This window comes from Podarcis erhardii, assembly GCF_964252035.2.
Source record: "Podarcis erhardii genome assembly, chromosome: 15".
Lineage (NCBI taxonomy): Eukaryota > Metazoa > Chordata > Lepidosauria > Squamata > Lacertidae > Podarcis > Podarcis erhardii.
Genome location: NC_138505.1, coordinates 40362866 through 40387191, shown reverse-complemented (window position 1 = coordinate 40387191; position 24326 = coordinate 40362866). Strand labels below are relative to the sequence as shown.

Here is a 24326-nt window from a genome sequence, read left to right as displayed (position 1 = left end):
TTTGGTATTGTTAAGCAGCAGAGGCCCAATTACTCAAAAGCATTAAAGCGTAGAATTATTGGAACACCTGAGCGATCCCTCAGGAAATCCAGCATAGGAACTTGGTGATGTGGAAGCATAAAGGATAAAAATAAGGTAAGCAAGCATGATGGGGGAATTACCCCTTGCACCATTCTGAACATGCAATATTCAGTGACATCACACAGACCCACTGAGCTCAGTGAACTTCATTGGTCTATAAAAGAGCTTTCCAAACTGTGTCACAACACGTTAGTGTGTTGGCTGCAAAGTGTAGGTGTGTTGCACGAATGCTCTTATAAGGGGTTAGTTTGGCTGTCAGTTTGTTAGTAAAAGTGAATTACCCTGTTGCGAAATATGCATGTCTAAAAAGTTTGTCACCAACATGCAAAGATTGAAAAGCTCTGGTCTATGACATAGTTGGTGGTCAGCCGGTACTACTCATGGGTTCCCATTTCCCTCCAAATCCACTTTCCAGCATTGTCAACTGTTGCTTTAAAGAGATGGCGGCTTCTGCTGGTGGGTGTTCAACCTTCCTGACTGACGACCTCTACCTGACCAGAGTGTATGCAACCACCCAAAAACTCTGAGGAATGCTGAAAGAAGTGGCAGAAGCCACCTTGACACCTTCACTTGAGCTGAGAAGCCTTAGCAGAACTGGCTTTCCTTATACATTATATAGAGCAGAGGTGGAAAATTGGGGACACTCTAGCTATCAGACTACAGTTCCCTTCACCCTTTTCCATTGGACCTTGATGAACAGGGCTGATTGGAGCCCAACAAAATATGGAGGGCCACATCCTTGCCTTGGAGGGTTCCACTGGCCCCATAAAGTGCCACCACCATTTGCCAGGAAAGGGAGTTGCTGCTCTGTTCTCTGCTGTGTTTAGGTTATCCAGAGGGAGCTTCAAGGTCAGCAGCAGGTGACAAAAAGGGACCACTGTTCTAGCATGTCCCTATAGTGAAGCATCATTCCACCTTGGTTGAAAGCAACTTTCAGCTTGAGGTTTTTAGTTTGTTTCAGCATCCATACTTGCTTGTTCCCTTGTCTCTGCCACCCACTGGACATCCACTCCAGCACTGTTGAGGCAAAGCAGAACATTTATGGAGGGAACATATGGCCTTCCAGATGTTGTCAGACTCCAACCCTCTTCAGCCTCTTCCAGCCAGGCCAATGATTGGGGTTGATGGGAAAAGAAGTCCAGAAGCCACTAGAGCATGACAGGTTCTCCATCCCTGCTGTAGTGCTTGAGATTAATGCCTCGCTGCTATATTCTGCAGGCAGCAAAGTAAGAGATCCAGCTAATCCTGGGCTAGGCCACTCTTTTTCAACCTTGGGTTCTCAGCTGCTGTTGAACTACAACTTCCATCATCCCTGATCATTGGCTAAGATGGCTGGGGATGATGGGAAAATGGGGGCTCCCAACACACATACACCTGAGAACTCAAGGTTGAAGAACACAGGGTTAGACACCACATACTCCACTGCATGCCATGCTGTTCCAGTTTTATGGCTCTGCTTGGGCGTCGTGCAGTTCTCATTTTGCATGCCTTGTGCCGAATGCTGACACAGTGCTGGGAACACACCACACCCACTGCTTCATGGCTGCAGAGTAGAGTGGCCAGCACATGCATGGCCTATTTTGGGTAATGACCTGATGACAGAGGCTAGGGCAGGGCTTGCAGCTAAGCGTTGCTTGTCCACAACCACAAAACCACTGATGTGTTATTACCGAAAGGCAACTGGGCACCAATTCCTGAAAGTGTGGACAGGAAGTCTCCCTACTCCTGCCTTAAAACAAGGGGCATCCATCTGGTTCCATCTGGAACATGTTTGATGCAGTAACTTCTTAAGAGTGAGGCAAGGTTGGTTTGTAGGCTCAATTGCTGGTTACCGCAAAGGTAGAAAAGCTCTTTTCCATCTGAAACGATGGAATGATGAACATCTACAAACGTCACAGTGTACCATCACTTGCATTTTTGCCTCTGAACTGGAAGCAGTTTTTCTCACAATTCTAAAAAACCACAACCAGGCAGGTGTCCCCCTCCCAGGCACACCAAATTGGATGAGGGGTTTTTTTAAAAAAAAAAAACAACCCAACCAAAACCCACAACTGCCCAATCCTGTTTATTTATCCTCTAATGCTTGCATTTCTTTCAAATGCCTTTTCCTTTCAAGATTTTCTTTTGCTCGCCTCTTCTTCTCCTGCTTTTTCTTCTGAAATTCCAGTTTCTCCTTAACAACATCACTGGTTTCACCTTTGTAGAAAACATCCACTTTCTCCTGGAGGATCTCTCTAGCTTTTTTACGGTTCTGCTCCACTGATCTTGTCTGATGGCACTAGGAGGAGGGCGGGGAGAAAAAATAATTTGCTTAGGGGATTGGAGCCAGCCCCATCCTGAAAGTTAGAAATGCTATTGCAGGCCTGGTGATACAGAACTACTTTGTCTGGGAAAGAAAAATCTCAGAGAAGGAAGCAGATGAGAAGGCTAGAGAGGCACAAAAGGACTCTAGAAGCTTGAAAGAGGATTTATGGAGCCATCCCTATGTGGCTGTAGGATGCTGGAAGGCGGCAGAAGTCTTGTAGATGAGTGGAAGGAAAGGCAAGGGCTAGAGACATAAAGGCAGTACAATGGACCAAGCCTCACTGTTCTCCATGTTTATGCACTTTTGGCAGCTCCTGACGGTGGGGGAGATGCAAACCATTAAAATAAGCTAGGATTGTTACGTGGCCACTGCCCCCCAAGTGCAAGCCGGAAAAGGATGGGGCTGCTTAGCTCTTTTCTCTCTGGTGTGGCAAAGCGCCCTGGTGAAATGACCTCAGTGATTTCACCCCATCTTGTAGCGCTGTGGTAGGAAGCAGGGTTTTGAACATTGCGATGTACCACCAGATCACAACGTTTGCCTGGTGATACACTGCAGTGTTGAAAACCTGACACTGCCCACCCCTACTCTACTGATGAAATGGCAGTTCAGTCTCCGCCTGTTGAAAGGTGCCTTTGTCATCTGTTTCCTACCTCACAGAATCATGATTTCAAGAACTACCTATAGACTCTTGGTGGATGCACCACATGCTGACAATTCCTTTGAATTAGACTCCCAAAACAGATTTTCTCATGAATCTGACTGGAGATAGCCAACATGGTGCTCACCAGATGTTTTGGATTACATTTCCCAGGATCGCTGCAACATCACTGTCAGGGAAGACTGAACAAAATAAAAAAATTCCTTCCAGTAGCACCTTAAAGACCAAGTTAGTTCTAGGTATGAGCTTTCGTGTGCATGCACACTTCTTCAGAAGACTGCTTTGAGGTTATTTCTACAATCAAGTGATACACAAATTTTATGAAAATGGAATTGTTGTCCAAAATGTATGGAGGGCACCATGTTAGTTATCCCTGCTCTACCCATTCTAGCTGATGTGACCTGGATGCTACACATGGGGCTTCTCAGGAATGTGAAGAACGCACACCTCAGCCTTATTGGCCCATATGCCTATCCAACAGTATATAGTTTTTTGTGGTATGGAAGCTTCCTGGCTGATCACCTGAACACAACTCTCACTCCAGTGGACAAGCTTTTTACAAATCTCTGTTGTACTAAACACTGTATTACGTGAAGCAGAAAACTAGTGAAACTTGCCACAGAAGCAGACGTGGAGCAAAGTCAAGCAACTCACCTTGACTACAATTCCTGAAGGAAGATGTTTCAGGACCACACAGTTACTGGTTTTATTGGTTGCTTGGCCTCCAGGTCCAGAGCCACGGACAAACTGCTCTTCTAGGTCAGCCTCATGTAGAGGAAGGAGGTCTCTGAAGCTCTTCTTTCCCACTTCAAGGAGCAACGGTCTGGGCCACCAAGGCATTAAAAAACGCGACTTCCACCAAAGCCTTGATGCCAGAGGGAAACCACTTAGTCCATTCAATGTGTTTGTCAAGAGCGGTAAACTTGAGGGAGGCATAGAAAACTCTGGAGATGAGGACTCCTAATTTAAACAATAGGAGAAAAGCCAAGAAAATACTCATAAGTAACTGTCAGTATATCTGGCCCTAACATCCAGTGGAACATAAGAAGAAGCATTATACTGAGTGAGACCATTGGTCTATCTAGCTCAGTACTGTCTTCACTGACTGGCAGAGGCTCTCCATGATTTCAGGCAAGGTTCTTGCCCAGCCCTATCTGAAGCTGCCAGGGATTGACCCTGTGACCATGAGGGCACAAAGCAGTTGCTTACTATTCAGCCACAGCCTTTTGTACACATGCACTTTATGGTGCTGTGCTTTTGGTGGTGGAGGATGGGACTCTTTTTTATTTTTCCCCTCAGACTACACCACTGCAGTGTGGAATACAAGCTGTCTGTTTTCATTGACTCTGCTGACTTCACATTACATTCCAGGGTAGCAGGAGAGGACTTAACTGTCAAAAGAAATGATATCCTGTCTGATGATTTAATCCCACCCATGACACCACACAACACCAACATCTCATATGATGTGGGTAGGGCTTGGATATACCGGTAGTTGCTATCCTTCCTTTGAGCCTTCTCCACCCCTGAACTCTCTCCCTCTCCCAGTCCCCAAACTGAAATATCATCTTGTTACTAAACAGTACAGGGTGCTTTTCCAACTTCTGGCTGAAGTTAATCTTTTCATGGAAAAAAAAAGAGAGGAGTAAAAAAACTGGCCACGGTCTTTTTCTGTTACTCAGACAAGTGGCAATTAACCTTTCCAGCTTGATGTCTCTTTTTCTGAGAACAAAGCCACTCTATGATTAAGGGAGCAAGACTAACAGCCTGATTCTAACACCTGCCACATCTGAACACTCACCTGGCCACTGTGCCAGCACACAAATTGTGGAATGTGGCCTTGGAAGTATTTATCCACAGGTACCCCAATCTTCACATGATCAAATTGAAAAGGCTTCGGGGTCAAGATAATGCTGCTACACACACATTATTAGGAAACTTTTGCTTTATTTGAGTGATTTATCCAACTCTGTTTTATGTATATTGGACCAATTGTAAATCATTTATTTGCTTAAATTAAAAACACAAACTGAAAGGACTTCCATTTCTGTAGAGGAAGACCAAACAGGTTTCTGCTCACAGTACCCCTTAGCAATTGCTAATCCAAAGGGTACAGAAAAACCAAATATTTTCAATGAGCCAAAATGCTCACTTGGTGGCACCAGAAACCAAGAGATAGGGGAGGAAGTAAATGCTTCCTTGCAAAACCAGAATTGTAATTATTATAAAATTACAAGGCTATAGAAATCACCAATATCACTACTGATTTGTCTGGACAAATTCCAAGCAATAGTCAGAAGTGGAAAACACATCTTCACCCAGAAGAGCACCGATTATACAGACAAGTAGGAGGTCATGCTGCAGCTGCTGGTCACATGTTCCATGATGGCACTGCCCTGGAATGCTTAACCCTGAACTGGTCTGTGGGCAAACAGGCGCTTCATTTTGCTAAAATGATTCTAAATATATGCCTTTTGGGTTTCCAGCTTAAATATGTCTGGATTTGGCAAAAGTAATAAAAGTTTTCAAAGAAAGTGATCAAGCAATGGGAAGAAAGCAGCTCTTTGCTCTTCCTTAGGACTGCCAGGCTGCAACTTGGTCTACGAAGTAACTTTATGTTCCCTGACAATGCAGTGAAAACAGATTCAACCCTTTTTCTTCCACCAAATCCTTCCCCTTTGCTAGCACAGTACCTTTCACAGGGGATGCTGGAGAATTCTGACCAAAAAGAAATGGAAACAGGAATTGCCAATTATTTGCCCCATCCAGCACACAAATCAATCCAGTGAATATTATTCACTGTTGTTGTTGCTTTGACTATACAAACAATATGCAACTGATTACTCCCCTCTCCATTTGCATGGATATGTAACTTACATCATCAGTTATTTAAGTTATGTAATTTTGCTACAGTGGACAGCAAGATGAAGAATGTGGGTTTTGGTGGAAGATAAGCTGCAGTGCAACAGAAACAGCGTTGCTTGCAATGAATAAAGGGTGAAATAGAAAACAATGCCTTACAGCTCTACTATCCAGATGTCTTGGACTACAACTCCCATTAGACTGAGCCAGGTGGTGATTGTAGTCTGAACATCTGAAAAGCGCTATGATGGCAAAGGCTACCTATACAAGCTGAATACCGCAGGAGGGAAGTCTTCTTGTGCTTAGGTCCTACATGTGGGTTTGTCACTGTGAGATGGTGAATTAGATGGGGCACTGGCCTGATCCAACAGGCTCCTCTTATGTTCTTATTCTGTTGTCCAGTCCCTCCCATGTCAACTGTAATAAATAATGGGACAGGCAGGTGAAGGAGTAGATAACAAGAACTGAAAGGAGAGAGGGCAGGAGATCATATTGCTTTTTCATCTCTCAGTGCATTTGGAAATTTAAATACATAGTGCAGGTTTCTTCCTCCTCTTACCATCCACAGTATTAAATTAATAGGGCAACTAATCCCAGTAACTTTAAACTGAATTCCAGGATACTGCCAAGAAATAAGTAGTGGGTGGAAGAAAGAAAAGCTTAGCCAAAAATGGAATATAGCTGATTCAGATTTTTTAAAAAGAAGCAGCAGCAGCCAAAATAGGTTACTGAAGTCAAACAATGGAATAATGAGATTTGATAAATAATGGTACTGAGTTTTTAAAATAAATATATACCATACCTTCTAGTTTAAGAAGGCAATTAAAAAACAAAAAACGTTAAAGTACACCTCCCTTCTAAGGTTTCACTGATGCTAGCATCTGTTAATGATATTCTGCTCTCTCCTGCCCCCAAGATACCAGCAGAGCATTTCCAATTTGAAGGCTCCATTCCAGAGCAACACCATCACAGAACAGAATATGTCCACCAGCCACAAAACTCCAGCTTCTCTGTTCAAGAAATGCGGTCTTCCAGATGATGATGCATTTCTGATGCCAATTTAAACAATTAAAAATAAAATAAAAAATGAAGCAATGAACAAAACATACCCCCTCAAGCATTTTGTTTGAAATGAAGTACACTGCTTTGAAGACACGTTCCCCACTGCTCATCTTCCCATCCACCCACCCCATTTCACTCTGTGCTGAAGTCACAATCCACTGCTGGCCACATCCGTTGCCAGGGGAAAAGGCTGCATCAGGATTTCCTCTGTAGGACCTCCTAGGAAGACTGCAAGGCATTGCAACCAAATGATAGATTAAACACAGGTTGGCCACCGTTCATCATGGCAAGAGTGAGTAGATGTTGCTATACTTTTGTGTCTGGGTTTTCAAAACGAGGTAGGGCTCTGCAAGCAGCTGGGCAGCTGCCAGGGGAAAATACAAACTTGTCTGTTGACCCTTCCAGCCTAATGCTGCTCTAGTAGCCCAATTGCTCCCAGTCTCCCTTGATGTCCTGGTGACATGGTTTCCATGGTGCAAATCTAAGGCAGCTGTCAATTTTAAGGGTTTGGTTTCTAAGTCAAAAGGCAACAGGCACCCTGCCTGTCATGTTCCTGCCTCTGTTTTATAAGTGGAAGACTCCAGGCTACATGCTGTAGGTGCAACAAGAAGACTCTTGGGCTCCATTCTTGGCTCTGGATGTACTTGGGCAGCAAGACTCTGGGTTGCAATCCCAGCTCCACATCTGAGGTGAGGATAGATAGATAATACTTTATTCGGCTATAAGCCCACAAGGTAAAACAAATCAATAGATAAAAATAGCATTTTACATTCTAAAATATCAACTAAAATATTTCAACGCATAATCTCCATCACACTACTTACAATCTCTAGATGTACCGTATTATGGCCTTGAAGATAAAGATGGTGCTTAGAGTTTACTAGATTTTTAATAGTCATGCAGCATTCCATGAAGTCTTTTATATGAAAGAACTGAAATCAGGAATCTGGCAACCTGTAATGTTCTATAAGAGTCAATGTCCTGGAGTAGATAAGCTAGATGTAATTCAGGTGGTTTAGCAACAATTTCCAGAATGATTGAACTCAGAATCCTTGATCGGGTAACAGTGTATAAGGGGCAATTAAACAAGATATGATAAAGGGATTCTATTGATTTGTTGTCACATGCGCATAAAACAGAGGTTTTACCGTTAGAAAATCTATTGCTCAGCACATTTGAGGGGAACACATTAAATCTGGCTCTAACAAATGCGAATCTATGCGACGCAGCCGATAAGGTAGACAGATATTGAGGTATCTGGGACATAGATGTAATGCCCTGATTTATCGGGGAACATGTACCTCCACCTGTAGTAAGATTTTGTTGCAAATCAACCTCCTCCAATCTTTGTTTGATGACCTTTTTAGCTGTAATTAGATCTTGGGCCAGTCGCTGACCTACCTCACAGGCTTGTTGTGGTGATTAAAGGAAGGTGGGAAGAATCATGTGCTCGTCACGTTGAGCTCCAAGAACAAAAGGGTGGGCTATAAATGCAAAAAATACATGCCTAAGGTTCGGGCTCCTGGGTCCTCCTTGGGGAAGGGCTGCTGGATTCCGGTTTTGTAGGGGAGGGGAGGTTTGGGGCGGGGGCGCAGGACTCCTGGGTTTCTTCTGCAACTGAGTGAAAGCCCTCTCAATCGATGGCCGAGGTGGGGACTGGGAACCCTGCCCATTGCACTTCCACCTAGGCCGGAGGAAAAGCAGAAAAGCGCTCTGCTAACGCTCGTCCCCTTCATGGATCATTGCCTTGCCGTGGCGAAGGGGCTTGAATAACTTGGAGAAGCTATGAGTTATGCCATGCAGGGCCACCCAAGATGGACAGGTCATAGTGGAGAGTTTTGACCAAACGTGATCCACCTGGAGCAGGAACCGGCAAGCCATTCCTGTATCCCTGCCAAGAAAACTCCATGGACAAAGAAAAAAGGCATATAAAAGTTATGACACGGGAAGATGATCCCCTCAGGTCAGAAGGCGTCCAACATGCTACTGAGGAAGAGCAGAGGACAAGTACAAGTAGATTCAGAGCTCATGAAGCGGCTGGACCAAAGCCGAAAGGACGCTCAGTTGCGCATATGCCTTGAAGCGAAAGGAAAGTCCAATGCTGTAAAGAAAAATATTGCATAGGAACCTGGAATGTAAGAACATCACCTTGCCAACAAAGGTCCGTATAGTAAAAGCTCTGGTTTTCCCAGTAGTGATGTATGGAAGTGAGAGCTGGACCATAAAGAAGGCTGATCGCCAAAGAATGGATGCTTTTGAATTCTGGTGCTGGAGGAGACTCTTGAGAGTCCCATGGACTGCAAGAAGATCAAACCTCTCCATTCTGAAGGGAATCAGCCCTGAGTGCTCACTGGAAGGACAGATCCTGAAGCTGAGGCTCCAATACTTTGGCCACCGCATGAGAAGAGAAGACTCCCTGGAAAAAGATGTTGGGAAAGATGGAGGGCACAAGGAGAAGGGGACGACAGAGGACGAGATGGTTGGACCAGCATGAGTCTGACCAAACTGCGGGAGGCAGTGGAAGACAGGAGTGCCTGGCGTGCTCTGGTCCAGGGGGTCACCAAGAGGCGGACACGACTAAACGACTAAACAACAACAACGCCTCTTACCTACTGCGGGACGGGTCAGCTCGCCTGAGAGAAGAAGGCCCAGCCTGTCTGCGCATGCGCCGCCGTCTATTTACTTCGCTGACCAGAGGGAGAGAAAGAGAGCGCCCCCGTCCGCCACTCCATGAAGGTTCCACTCCAATAGGGGCGGCGGAAAGCCAATCACAGAGCACGACCCGTTACGCGACGGGCCTTTCGCCTTGCCACCGCGCTAGCGTAGCCTGGAGTCAGCCGAGCTGCGCCAGCCCGCTGCCCGCACCACCCAATGGCAGCGAAGCTCCCATTCCACGCCCCTCCGCTCCCCCCCCCCCGTTGTTGGGTAGCCAATCGCATCCCGCGTCCCACCCCGGCGCGCGGCTCGGAGCAGCCAATAACCGTCCGGGAGAAGCCGCCTCGCGAGCCTCTTGCGTCTGCTTTGAAAAAGCTTCGAATCTCAACCGCCAACCCTGAGGGGAGGGGGCTCGAGGGGAAAGAGCCCGCCGCGGTCGCCGTTGTTTACAGCCTGACGTCTCTCTCTCTGAGGTGGGGGAAGGAAAAAACGCGGGAGCCGCTGTTTTTCTCCCCCCCCCCCGACTAGGCCAGCGATTCGAAATGCAGGTAAGCGACCGGATGTTTCTGGAATATAACGGCTGTTGGCCTTTTGACGGGGGCGGGTTTGGCCAGGGCCTTCGGACGAGCCCTCGGGCTGCAGAGCGGCGCTCCAGTTAGCCAATCAACGCCTGGCCTCGCTCGTCAACATTCCAGAGCCAGCCAATCAGGACGCAGGAAGGTTGGGCTGCAGAATTGGGAGGCAAGATCTTCGCGAAGTGGGTCTGGCGGAAGCCTCGGGGCGAGGGGGGGGGGCGCGCGTGTAATAGGAAGAGCGAGGCGGCCCGGGTTCGAGTCCTCTCTCCGCTCAGCCTCCGACTCGCGCCGGGTGAATTGGAGCCAGTTGCTGCCTCAGCGCTGCCCGCCTCGCAGGGTTCTGGAGAGGAGGGTCGAAGGGAAAATAAACAACTTGACGGGAAAAGGGGGCGGGATTCCACTCCTGAGCTCTTTGATGAGAGGATATGAGAGTTTAATAATAATAATAATAATACAGTAGTAATAATAATAATAATAATAATAATAATAATAATAAAATAGTGTAGATGGAGAGGAAGGTTGCTTTTTAAGTGCTCCTATTGTTTTTGTTTTCATGCTTTCTAGTTCTTTATCTTATGTAAGATCATCCCTATATGCTATGTTGTAACTAAGCCGAAAGTATGTACTGTATACAGTAATAAGTGAAACGATCATTTATTCTTCTGCTTGTCCCTGCTTCCCTTTCCCACTGCCTTCCCCCTTTTGCTTCTGATATCTATTTTTTTATGATAAGCCCTTTTGGGGTAGGAAATAGTGATGACTGTTCTTTCTACGGTGCCCTGTATGTGGATTGGCAGTATATACATATTCAATATAAGTTGCTTGCATTAGAGCCATTAGAGGGAAAAGGGCAAGATAAGATGGAAGCAGCAGTAATTATAAAATGCCTCAAACGTGATGTGCTGTGATAGTTAAAAACAATGAACTTTGTGAGTAGGGACATGCTTTCTTTTTAAAAAAATGATTTAAAGACAGAAGGGGGGAAGTGGAAGCAAAAAAAAGCGTCGTCCTTAAAAATGCATTTATTGAAGGATCAGTAGGGTCTGAAATGCACTGGATCAATAAATACAATAAGGATAAAAAAATAAGGATTGAAGGAAAGTACTGATATTGCAGGAATGTTAAAAGAGCATGTTTAATAATACTTCAACTGCTTTAGATTTTTCAGAGCACTTCCTGTAGATTGTATCTTACCCTATGCAATAGGAGTAGGGGACTTGGGGGGGGGGGCTAAAATATTTTTATTGAACTTTAGATTTTATCAGCCCCAGCCAGCATAGCCAGTGGTCAGGGATGATGAGACTTGTAGTTTAACATATAGAGGCCAGTCCACTGCTTTTTTTCCTGGAGGTAAATTGTACACAGTACCAGCACCTTTTTTTTCCCAAGAAGAAAAGCACTGGGAGCCGCAACTACCTTATAAAGAAGATCAATACTTTTCTCTCCATATTGTAAATGGGAATCTGTGACCTACGGCCATTTCTTTGTAATGACTGAGGGGAAGTTTGAACAGGGACCTTTCTTCCATTTGTGCAGTTTGATGGTTGATTCAGAAGTTAGCTGCTCTGAATTCAATGGAATTTGCTCCCAAATCAGTATGAATTGGATTGCGGGCTCAATTTTTAACTGCTGTTATACACTCAAGCCACTTTTAGAAAATCGGCTCTGCTCATATGCCTTCAACAGCTTTCTCACTGGTAGAAATTAAGCAGGTAAAGATTTTGCTGTTGGCATGATGGAAGAAAAACAACTTTGTCTAACTTCAGTCTGTTAAGTCTTTCCATGTATCTTCTGCAGGTAAATAAGTGAAGGCAAAGCACCACTGTCCTCCCCTCTTATGCCAGTGCTTACCACAAATTTGTTTTATTATTTATTAATTACATTTCTATTCCATTTTTCTCCAAGGAGCTCAAGGCAACATACAAGGTTCCCCCACTCCATTTTATCCTTTCAACAACCCTGTGAGGTAAGTTAGGCTAAGAGAGTGACTAGCCCAAGGTCACCCAGCAAGCTTAATCACTAACTGGATATTTCAGTGTGTATCTGAAGAAGTGTGCATGCACACGAAAGCTCATACCAAGAACTGACTTAGTTGGTCTTTAAGGTGCTACTGGAAGGAATTTGTTTTGTTTTGGATATTTCAGTGTGATTCTCATCAGTCTTAGTGATATCCTAACCCCTTCGCCAACTGGATGTGATGGTAGGTGATAGCTAGGAAATCTGGAAGACGGTGAAAGAATGACAATTAAATCTTAGTGTAAATTAAACAGATGGAAACAACACATATTACTGTATTTTTTGCTCTATAAGACTCACTTTTTCCCTCCTAAAAAGTAAGGGGAGAAGTGTGTGTGTCTTATGGAGCGAATGCAGGCTGCGCAGCTATTCCAGAAGCCAGAACAGCAAAAGGGATTGCTGCTTTCACTGCGCAGCGATCCCTCTTGCTGTTCTGGCTTCTGAGATTCAGAATATTTTTTTTCGACTTCCGGTCGGCGCCAGCGTTTGATGGCGGTCCTAGCCTCGAGCTCCGAGGCAGGACTGCTCCGTAAGTTCGGGTCTTACCCGCTACGGCAAGCGGGGGACCCCTAAAATCACAGGCGCTGAAGCCTGTGAGCAAGGAGATTCGGTGGGCACCTTTGCGCCCCCCCGGCATCGTGAAAGAGCCTTTTTAAAGCCTTTTAAAGCCTTTTTTAAAGGCTCCGGAGCGGCATCGGGGTGAGCGCGGTGCTGAGGATCGCTACCCAGCTTACGGAGTGAAGCCGCGTCGCCATTAACGGAGAGCGCCGATTTCTTTCTGAAACTAACGATTGGCAACAACAATACCCGTGAGTAAGAACGCAAAATTAAAACGGGACTTAAAAATCCAGAAGATTTGGCTGAAAACGGGAAGGTAAAAATTAAGGAAGTCAGCCTCCCGGATCTGCATGATTAACGGAGCAATGAAAAGACCGAGCTGTGTTTAAATGGACTTTCTTTTTAACTTTTACTAGACCAGACATCGAAAGGATCTCCCCCCTGTAGTGCAGGGGAAGGGGGGGAGGAAACAGAATTAATTTAACCTGCAATAGAAAGGGATAAGGAATAAAAAACCTCTGCTGCCGACACTTCTGGTCAGGCTGCCGGAGCAGCGATCGCCTGAAAAAGGAACTGTCAAGTGAGCTGTCAAAGGACAGTGGTTATAAAATAAGACTTATTTGAAACATATTAACGGGACTTTGGTGGATTACAATTTTAACAGTAAAGTGCTACAAATTAAAGACTCTTAGTGGGACTTTTGCCTCTGGACTTTCTGTTTCTTTGTTGTGGGTGACTTTGGATGGTTACAATTTCCCCCTCTAGAGGGCTTTAGTTGCATTACGGTGTATCCAGCGGGACTTTCCACTTGCAACTTTCCTGTGTGAATGACCTTGAGTTATGAGCAACCCGCCAGAAGAGATTTCAACAAGAAGTAAAACAAAGCAGGCTCAAAAACAAGCTCAAAAAAGAGGCTCTTTATCAGGAGCAGCAGCTGCACAAGAAAAAATAACAGCAGCATCAATGGAGTCAATGACACAGGCTCTGCTCAAAATAAATCAGTCACTAGAAGTACTCACCAAGCAATCTGCAGAACTTACTAAACAGTCTACAGAGAACTCTAAGAAACTGACGGAGTTGACAACAAGATTAGACCTGAACACAACAACAATTTCATCTAACACAGATTCTATAAACCGTTTGGTTCAAGAGTCTACGGAAACAAGGAGAATAGCTGAGAGTGCTAGGTCTACTGCCGAAGAAACCAAAGGAAAGTTTGCGCCTATTGCAAAAAAAGTACATGAACATGATACAGCATTAGCCCTACTAGAACTGGAAAGGAAAAGCAAGAACCTGAAACTAAGACTGGTTCCAGAAGAGGAAGAGGACAAGCTTGGGGAATTCCTCACAGATAAATTTCAAGATTTTTGGAATGATGAGCTAGATGGAGAAGAAGATGAATTTGTGATAACCTCAGCCTTTCGGATTGGCAGGAAGCAAGGGAAGAAGCCAAGAGATTGTTTAATTACCCTGGGATCAAAGGAACAAAGAGACAAAATACTGAACCTACATTTCCAGAAGGCCTTGGTCATTAAAAATTCTCAGATCCAGATTTTCAAGGATATTCCTAAATATTTTTTGGAGGTTAGATCTCAATTTAAAGAATTAGTTGATCTACTTAAACAGAATAATATCCCATTCAGGTGGGAATTTCCACAAGGGCTGTCCTTTAACTTTAAAGGGAAGAAAATTAAAATAAAATCAAACCAGGATAAAGAACTCTTTTTGGAAAGAAATCAAGAGGATCTTCAGAAAGGAACTGTTAGTGAGGGGGAAGTACCGGACATTTCAAATCTATCATTTGGACTGAACCGAGCACCGACCGAGGAGGAACAACAACTTGGTGCAGTCGGTGGAAGAGCTACCCAATAACAAAAATGTCTCTGCAACTCTACAGCTGGAATTGTAATGGTTTGAACCACCCTCGAAAAAGGGGCCAAGTATTTCATCTATTAAAGAAAGAACATCTAGATGTAATCTGCCTACAAGAAACCCACATTGCCAGGATACATAGAAAACTTTTAATAAACAAGAGATTAGGACAAGAATTTATTTCATCAGATAGAGTTAAGAAAAGAGGAGTTGTGATTTATGTTAAGGAAAAATTTGAACCAAAACTGATTTTTAAGGATGACCAAGGAAGATACCTGGCAGTGGAAATTCAAATTTATGGAGAAAAGATGTTGATTGTTGGAGTTTATGCACCAAACGAGGGGAAGGCTGAATTTTTCAAGAAGTTGCACGAGACTTTAATGGACTTTTTGGATTTTAAAATCATAATGATGGGTGATATGAATGGAGTCGTCTCCACAAACATGGACAAGGCCCAAAGACAAACAATATCTAATGATGGAAGACTACCAAAGACTTTCTTTGAACTGACTGACACTATGGACCTGATTGACATTTGGAGAACTAGGAACCCTCTGGAAAGGGAGGGGACCTTTTTCTCTGAAGCAAAAATGACATGGACTAGAATTGATCAAATATGGACTTCTAGTAATCTGGCATCGAAGGTTAAAAAAATAGAAATCTGCCCAAAGACCTGTTCTGACCACAATGCTGTCAAGATGGAAATGAAACTGACAACAGCTGGAACCTTTAGATGGAGAATGAATGACACCCTCTTTGGAGATGAGGAAATTTGTAAAAAGGCCCAAAAAACACTTAAAGACTACTTCGAGATTAACATGAGATCAGACACCGAAAAAAGAGTTATTTGGGATGCAAGTAAAGCCGTGATGCGTGGCTTCCTAATACAACAGAATTCAATAAAGAGGAAAAAACAGAATGAGAAGAAAGAGAAAATTTGGAACCTAATAAAAGAAGGGGAGAAGAAATTGAGATCTAAGCCTAAATCTCATGAGATATTAAGAGAAATAAAATTCTATCAAACACAATATATGGAATTGATGAATCAGGAAATAGAATGGAAAATTAAACAAATGAGACAAAAGACTTTTGAGTCCGCAGATAAATGTGGGAAGCTACTGTCTTGGCAACTGAAAAAGAGGCAAAAATTGAATACAGTGACATCACTTGAAGTAGATGGGAAGTTTATTAATAAACCAAATGAGATAAGCAATTGTTTTCAAAGTTTCTTCAAGAAATTATACAAACAAGGGCCAAAAAACGAACAGGAGATAGAAGAATTTATCGGAAAATACGGCCTACCAAAAATCTCTGAAAATAATAGAAGGAGTTTGAATGAGAAAATTACAGATCAAGAAATAGAGAGCGCCATTCAGGATATGCAGCTGGGAAAATCACCAGGACCAGACGGACTAACCGCGAGATATTATAAAGTACTGAAGGATTGGTTAATACAACCATTGAAAGAAGTCTGCAATCAAATTTTGGAAGGGAAAAAGGCTCCCGAATCGTGGAAGGAAGCATTCATTTCACTTATACCGAAGACAGAAACTGAGAAACATCAAGTTAAGAATTATCGCCCTATATCACTTTTGAATGTGGATTATAAAATTTTTGCAGACATTTTAGCAAAAAGATTCAAAAAAGTGTTGTTAGAGGAGATTCACAGGGACCAAACAGGCTTTCTACCAGGCAGGCAATTGTCAGATAATGTGAGGAATATTATAGATATTCTAGAACTTCTGGAAACTGACATAAATAGAAAAGCTGTTTTGATTTTTGTGGATGCAGAGAAAGCCTTTGACAATATTTGTTGGAGCTTTATGAAGAGGAATCTCCAAGGGATGGGGGTAGGCAAGAACTTTGAAAATGGTATAAGTGCAATTTACTCTGAGCAAAAGGCCAAACTAATTGTAAATGGTATGGTTATGGACGAAATTCCAATAGAGAAAGGGACACGACAGGGATGCCCAATCTCTCCTCTATTGTTTATATCGGTACTGGAGGTTTTCCTAAATATGATTAGAAGAGACCAGCTGGTTAAAGGTATACAGGTCGGAACTAAACATTATAAGTTAAGAGCATTTGCAGATGATCTAGTTTTGACATTACAACAGCCAGAAACCAGTACAAAAAGAGTTTTGGAACTTATTGAAATATTTGGTCAGGTAGCAGGTTTTAAATTAAATAAACATAAGACAAAGGTGTTGGAAAAAAATCTTACGGTGGGGGAAAAAGACAGTTTTCAAAGAGAAACTGGTTTGGAAATTACTAAAAAGGTAAAATATCTGGGGGTGAATTTAACATCTAAGAATGTGAACCTATTTAAAGATAATTATGAGAAATGTTGGGTTGAAGTGAAGAAAGATTTTGATATATGGTCAAGATTGAGACTTTCCTTGTTAGGCCGAATTGCTGTTATCAAGATGAATGTATTGCCGAGATTGTTGTTTCTGTTCCAGACATTGCAAATCCTAGATAAGATGGACTGTTTCAAGAAGTGGCAGAAAGACATATCTAAATTTGTCTGGCAGGGCAAAAAACCCAGAATAAAATTTAAGATTCTAACTGATGCAAAGGATAGAGGGGGCTTTGCCCTGCCGGACTTAAAACTTTACTACGAAGCAGCAGCTTTCTGCTGGCTGAAACCATGGCTACTTCTTGAGAATACAGACATTCTAGACCTGGAAGGTTATGATAATAACTTTGGTTGGCATGCATATTTATGGTACGATAAGGTAAAGGTACATAGAAATTTTAAAAACCATATTGTTAGGAAAGCATTGTATAATGTATGGAATCGATATAAAGATTTGTTTGAAAGTAAAACCCCTAGGTGGTTGTCACCAATGGAAGCCAAGGCGGTAAAAAGACTGAACATGGATACAGATTGGCCAAAATATTGTGAAATTATAGAATATGATGGTGAAAAGTTGAAACTACAGAGTTTCGAGAAATTGAAACCTAAAGTCCGAGATTGGTTACATTATTTCCAGATCAATGAAACTTTTAAGCAGGACAGAAAACTAGGATTTCAGAAGGAGAGGTCAAAGTTAGAAACAGAATTGCTAGAACCCAATACTAAGAATTTGTCTAGAATGTATAATCTGCTGCTAAAATGGAATACACAGGATGAAACGGTTAAATCAGCTATGATTAAGTGGGCACAGGATATTGGTCATGATATTATGTTTGCTGACTGGGAGCAGTTATGGACCACAGGTATTAAATTTACGGCATGCAGTGCCCTGAAAGAGAACATAATGAAAATGATCTATAGGTGGTACATGACCCCAGTCAAGCTTGCAAAGATATATCATTTGCCCAATAACAATTGTTGGAAGTGTAATGAATGTGAAGGAACTTTTTATCACCTTTGGTGGACCTGCCCAAAGATTAAGGCCTACTGGGAAATGATCTATAACGAAATTAAGAAAATCCTTAAGTGGACATTTGTAAAGAAACCGGAGGCTTTTCTCCTGGGCATGGTCGGCCAATTGGTACCAAAGAAAGATAGGACCTTTTTTATGTATGCAACAACAGCAGCAAGAATCCTTTTGGCGAAGTATTGGAAGACTAAAGAATTACCTACTCTGGAAGAATGGCAGACCAAGGTGACTGAATTTATGGGACTGGCAGAGATGACCGGCAGAATCCGTGACCAGAGGAAAGAGACAGTGGAGGAGGACTGGAAAAAATTTAAAATCTATCTTAAAAATTGTTGTAAAATTTCGGAATGTTAAGATGTCAAGGGATTGGATACAAAGAATTACAGCTATAAATCGGAATTTATAAAATAGAATTTTTTTTTTAAAGAGAATTAAATATAAAAATGGGATGAAGAATTGCTAAAAATTTTAAAATATGGATGCAGTGAAGGGGAGGTTCGGGGAAGTCGTGTTATGTTTATTTGTTTTTTGTTTATGTTGTTTATGTTGTAAAATCAATAAAAATTATTAAAAAAAAAAAAAACAGAATATTTTTTTTCTTGTTTTCCTCCTCCAAAAACTAGGTGCGTCTTATGGTCTGGTGCGTCTTATAGAGCGAAAAATACGGCACTTGTACCTGATCCTAACTGCTTTGTTCAGAACTAAGGCTGCAGCCCTAAGTCCCATTGCACTTCTGTCCAGCTTCTCTGACTCATGCAAGACTGGCAGGGCTATGAATCTGGTAGTTCTTTTGCTTTCTCCATCCCCTTTTTCTCCATTTTTCTATTAAATTGACCTCACATTAGAACCATGCTGGAATAATGCATTGGCTTATTTCCAAGTAATCATGAATGACACAGATTTGTAGGGCTGGAACCCAGTCTTTAGAGTTTTAGTTTACTGATTCATCTAATTTTAAATTTGGAGGTGTGTGAATTTATTTCTGAACTAGTAAGCATACTTGCTTTGATTTTAAATGCTGCAGGCGTTATAGCAAATAGCATCTTTGTAAAGGCATTCGTCCTGTGTGAGAGAAAAGAGAATGCCACTTTCACCACAGTACTTGCCATTTGCAGTTTTTATAACCACATATATTAAGAATAAGTTTTTTTAATAAAAAAATCTGCCCAATGAATTGGGGGCACCTATTTAATCAATTAAGGTTTTTAAAAAATGAGTTAAATTAACCAATCAGTTGATTAAATATGACAGTCATAATTGTTTATTACTTTACTTGTTTTTTAAACATTTTTTTCAAGTTTTTTTTCAACTGCCTTGTGTGTGTCTCTGCATCCCTTCTGACATGACCCTTCGAGAAGCTAGATCCAGCTCAAGGGGCTGCTGGTTACTAGTCCCTAATCCTGTGGACTAAGTGGCTGGGGTTTGGGGTTGATTTTTGAAGGGAAAATTTGCAGTAAAGAAAATGGATAAGTGGAGGAGCAGACAAACAGAAGGATGGTAGCTAGAGGAGAAGCCAAAGGCTGAGGTAGAGAAAATGTAGGGATGTGATCATTTCTTTGGCTGGTAACCTGGTTCCTTTGCCATACGTGGTTATTTCTTACACTGAAGGGTGTTTGTACCTGAGTGATTTATCATTCTTCTCCCCTTCTTCATTGGGATAGGAAGCTTTTTATCCATTTCAATCACCCTGTTGTTTGCATTGCCTTTGATAAACAGTTGTATTATATATTACATTTCTAATCTTTGTTAGGACTTTTGAAACTTTTTGTGCAAGAGGCATAACTTTACCTTTATATTTATACAAGGGTTGCCAACCTTTTTGGACCAGTGCACATGCAGTGCACAACTTTTGAAAGAGTTCTCTTGGAGCCAGTCACAAAATGGCTGCTGATTAGGGGGTATGACAAAAACATAAAATCAGAGAGCACAGTAATAGTAAAGCTTTTTCCCCACTAGAGAAAGCTTAACCTGTTGAATTTCTGCCTACCATACAGCAAGGGGTGGCTCCATGTTTCAGGAAGCCCTTGGGCTCAGGATATGAGTGGGCCTTTTTCATTTTCTCAAACGACATCCCTCCTCCAATGTTGTCTAATGTTGCAACCCCATATTGTTAAAGTCAGTTGTTTAGGGCTTTAAAAATCAGTGCAAGTAACTTGAGGTGGGCCTAGGAGACATTTGGCAACTAGTTTACGATTTGCTTTTATAGTTTAATTTCTTGGCTAATCTTGTGTTCAACTATCATTGCACTGGTTTAGCTAGTTTTTGAAGGGAAATGTTATGTTTGCAGTATGGTGAGAAACTGAGGATGTAGCACAAATAATTAATGCACACAGAATTGAGGAAGGGAAGAAGTAGGTCAGCCATTATGTGCTGGAAAATGGTTAATTCCTGCTTTCTCAATGTGGTGTCTTAACCTCTAAGGATTCTTCTTTGTTGGTGATGTGGCATTCATGTATTCAGCTGCATTGGTAGATTGACGGAAGTGACAGGGAATTTGGTTAGAATGTTGTGGATATCCATGATGGGTAGAATTGTTTTATTGTGCTTAGAAAATGTTTGTTTAAATAAATGATTTTCCCAGGAGATGTTGACTGGTCATGAGCATATAGCAGGTGTTGATGTGCATGTGGTGTAATAGGAAGAGTGGATGAGGCTCAAATCAAAATAGAGTAATTAACTGTTTTAGGGGACTTTTTAGAACTGTTTCTTAGCTTCATCTGTGACATGGGAATTTTCAGCTGAATTGCTGAAGTCACTCTTTTTGATGAAAACAATCAACTACTCAGTTTTGACTGGCGTGTGTAGGAAAATGTGGAACAATTGCTTGGGTTCAGCCAAGTAACAACTTGATTTCTGAAGCTTTGAAGATACTAGTTTCAAGCGTAGATTCTGAAAGCACCTTAATGAAGTTGAACTGGTAAATAGTTGCCATGATTTTGAACACTGAATGTTGATGTACCTTCTTTTCCTTCCTTCTTTTTGAAGTGGGTGTGTCACGTATTTTTCTTTTTCTTTTTGAAAGGATGACCACATGCTTTGCAAGCATGAGATATGGAAAACCTGGACTTGGTGAAAATTGATCAAGAGGCTGCTTCTGTAGACACCAATACGAGAGATGATCAGAACTCTGTTGGCTGTGATGTCGGTAATAACAGGTAAATGTGATAGGCTTTTTTTTTTCAAATAGAGTAGAAAGGCACTCTAGCATAGACAGTCATTTCAGCAAAAAGTGCAACACTCAGTGCAACTTAATATATTTTTCTATGTATAAGATGATTTTTTGTTTAAAAAGTTAGTCAAAAATGAACAGATGATGAATGCACAGGAGTTTAAAAAAGCACCACTTACCTTCCTGTGGCTGCTGTGAAGAAGCTGCTGGAACAACCAGTCATTTCACTTAACCACTTCTGCCAACCAATGCATGCACCTCAGCTAACCATTACTGCCACTGCTGATGTTTAAATATACGGTAGTAAATATACCGGTCCTCCGTTGTGTAGCTAGGTGGGAGTGGGGGTGCCACTGGGCGTACCTGGGCCTCAGGGTGGAACTGTCCGTCCCGTGTGCTCAGCTTAACAACTTTGAATATTTTATTAAATATCAAAGTTCTGTTTGATGTTTAAAATATTGATTTCTTAATTTTGGGTTCAAAAAAGTAGGGGTCGTCTTATGCATGGGGGCATATTTATACTCGGAAAAATATCGTATGTGTCAGTCATCAAGAAAAAAGTCTTTTGGTATGGAGGCTGATCTTGGAGGCAAGTTGCATATTTTTGTTAAAAGATCAGCAGTTTTATATTTGAGTTCTTTGAGAACACTCAAGTGGATGCTATCCAGGCCTGGTAATTTGTCAATTCTTAAATTGGTCAGGCCTAGAACTCACATCTCTTGTCACCATTATTTGTCTTAGATGCCCTTTCCAAGGAGGTTAGTTTAGGTACAGAGATCTGCTCTGTATTTTCTGCTGTGAAGAATTGGAGGGAAAACTCAATGGGAAGAGATCTTCTTAAGTAGCTCTGTCTCATGAATTTCATTGGAATGTGTGTGTCCCTAGTTATGTCTGAACCACACTGGTCTCACTAAAGACTAGTTTGCTAATGAAGCCACACTATTGGATATTAATAGTATAGTAATAATTGTATATTTTGAGTGCTATACACTCATTCGCATTGATCAGACAGTTATTTTCACTGTTTAACAACTTTCTTGTCAAGGTTGGGAAATTCTTTACCTCTTTGTAGGTGTTTCCTGTGGTCTGTTCTTTTTTGTTTTCAGCACAAAGCAGTTATGCTCCTAGCATAATACTATAGAGACAGCTTTGTCTGGCATTTGGCGTAATAAATAATTCACTTTTTTTCTTCAGCGCCAGCAGTCCCTTCTCAAACCCAAATGGCATCTCCAGTTTCTCAGGGAAAACCATCCCTCCAGTAATACATTGTGATGTTGGTCCTCTGTCTTCCTTCATGCAAAACGCTCAACGGAATAGTGACTCAGAACTATTGAAAAACTGTGAGGTAGGTAACGTTTTTTCTCAGTGATCAAGAACATTTAAACATTAAAAGAAATCTTACAAAAGCATCGTGTTATGAAAAATTGTAAGAGTCTATACTGTGATTGTAGGGGGAAAGTATATAATTCTATTAATTACACAATCTCCAGGACTGGTGTGAATCTCACATTGAAGCATAGTTTTTTTTTAAAAAAAATAAGTTTTAATGTGAACGCAAAGCATGCTAGTGCACACTGCTCAAAAACCCTGCCCCTGCCGTTGCACTCCCAGGAAATAAGCCAGACTAGCTTGTTGTGATGTCCAATGCTTGAAGTTTTCCCCTCCAAACACACTCAAGGTCTGTTCTCCTTTCCCCCCCTCTTTTTTTCCTTTTTAAAAAATTTATTCATTTTTCTTTTTCATTCATTACACATCATTTATTCATAACATTTACTATGCATTCCTTCCTCTCTCCCCTCCTAGGCTTCCCCCAACGTCCGCTTCTGGTTTGTTTCTCCTTTTACCCACTTTGCTGCCTCTTAAAAGAAAAGGCTACTAATAACATATTTATACAAAAACATCAAACCTAAAAACATAAAAATAACAATGAATGCACCATATTATTTCTCTATCTTCTACACATTTTCTAATACTAACAATGTGAATGTTTATTTAAATCCTGCCATCAAGTCTATAGACTTTCTTTGTTTCTGCAAGTACAATATAAATGGTTCCCATTCTTTTTCAAAGTCACTGTTGTCTTTTTCTCTTAATCTGTCTGTCATTTTTGCCAGTTCTGCATAGTTCATCAACTTCTCTTGCCATTGTTCTTTAGTTGGTATTTCTCCAGTCTTCCAATTCTGTGCGATCAACATTCTCGCTGCTGTAGTAGCATACATAAATAAAGTCCTCTTTTATTTCGGTATATCTTGGCCTAAAATAGAAGGCTTCTGGTTTTTTTACAAAAGTTATTTTCAACATTTTCTTCAATTCATTATATATCATTTCCCAATAAGCTTTTACCTTTTTACAATCCCACCACATATGATAAAACATGCCTTCTGCTTCACACCTCCAGCACTCTTTCTTTTCATTTTTATACATTTTTGCCAATTTAACTGGTGATATATACCATCTACACATCATTTTCATATAATTCTCTCTCAATAATATGCAATCTGTAAATTTCAAATTTACTTTCCACAATTTTATCCAGTCCTGTATCCTGTTATGGCCTATATCTTGCGCCCATTTGATCATTACCGATTTTACTTCTTCATCCTTAGTTTCCCATTCCAAGAGAATATTATATGCCTTTTTCAATAATTTTGTGTTTTCTTCTATCACTTCCTTTTGGAATTTGGAAACTGAATATGAGAAGCCTTTTTTTATTATCCTCTTTAAATATATCCTTTAATTGTCTATGATGCAGCCAGCTTTGTAGATGTTCTTTTATTTCATCATATTCTTTCAATTTTAAGTTTCCCTCTTGTTCAATCAGCAGCACTCTCTATCTCTCAGCTGATAGAGAACTCAAGGTCTGTTCTCAACTTGTCGCTTCTACCGGTAATTTACCTAGGGAGAAACAAACCGTTAGCCAAGGTTTGAACTTCTCAACAAGCCAGACTCTAACTTGTTTCCTGGCAGTGCAGAGAGGGAGGAATAGGCTGAGAATTTTTCAGCAGCATGCAATAGCATGCTGCATATTCACCATTAAACCATGGTTTGTTTTTAATTGGGGAACCTCCAGTCCACAGGCCCAATTAGACTTGTAAGGCCATTTTGGCTGACCCAGTTAACCTAC

General features: G+C 41.6%; 2 protein-coding genes across 9 annotated transcripts in view; one reads left to right on the top strand and one right to left on the bottom strand.

The window, feature by feature from the left end:
- Nucleotides 1–2104: 2104 nt before the first annotated feature.
- On the bottom strand, nucleotides 2105–7207 carry MTRFR (mitochondrial translation release factor in rescue; the record flags this gene model as incomplete). Its single annotated transcript, XM_081841648.1, has 3 exons — nucleotides 2105–2359; nucleotides 3699–4004; nucleotides 7016–7207. The coding sequence occupies 3 exons, from the start codon at nucleotides 7205–7207 to the stop codon at nucleotides 2147–2149; spliced, it is 711 nt and encodes a 236-aa protein (XP_081697774.1). The 3' UTR covers nucleotides 2105–2146.
- The window catches only part of MPHOSPH9 (M-phase phosphoprotein 9), a 49530-nt gene continuing 32360 nt past the window's right edge, over nucleotides 7157–24326 (top strand). For 2 of the 8 annotated variants that reach the window (XM_081841596.1, XM_081841588.1), the window contains exons 1-4: nucleotides 9902–10171; nucleotides 12104–12164; nucleotides 21056–21188; nucleotides 22397–22547. In XM_081841596.1, the coding sequence (XP_081697722.1) occupies nucleotides 21085–21188; nucleotides 22397–22547 (255 nt within the window). In that variant the 5' untranslated portion in view covers nucleotides 9902–10171; nucleotides 12104–12164; nucleotides 21056–21084. Of the gene's footprint in view, nucleotides 7261–7539; nucleotides 7658–9900; nucleotides 10172–10407; nucleotides 10629–12103; nucleotides 12165–21055; nucleotides 21189–22396; nucleotides 22548–24326 lie in introns of those variants that run through there. The other 6 variants (XM_081841592.1, XM_081841591.1, XM_081841597.1 and 3 more) reach the window with 6 other exon arrangements.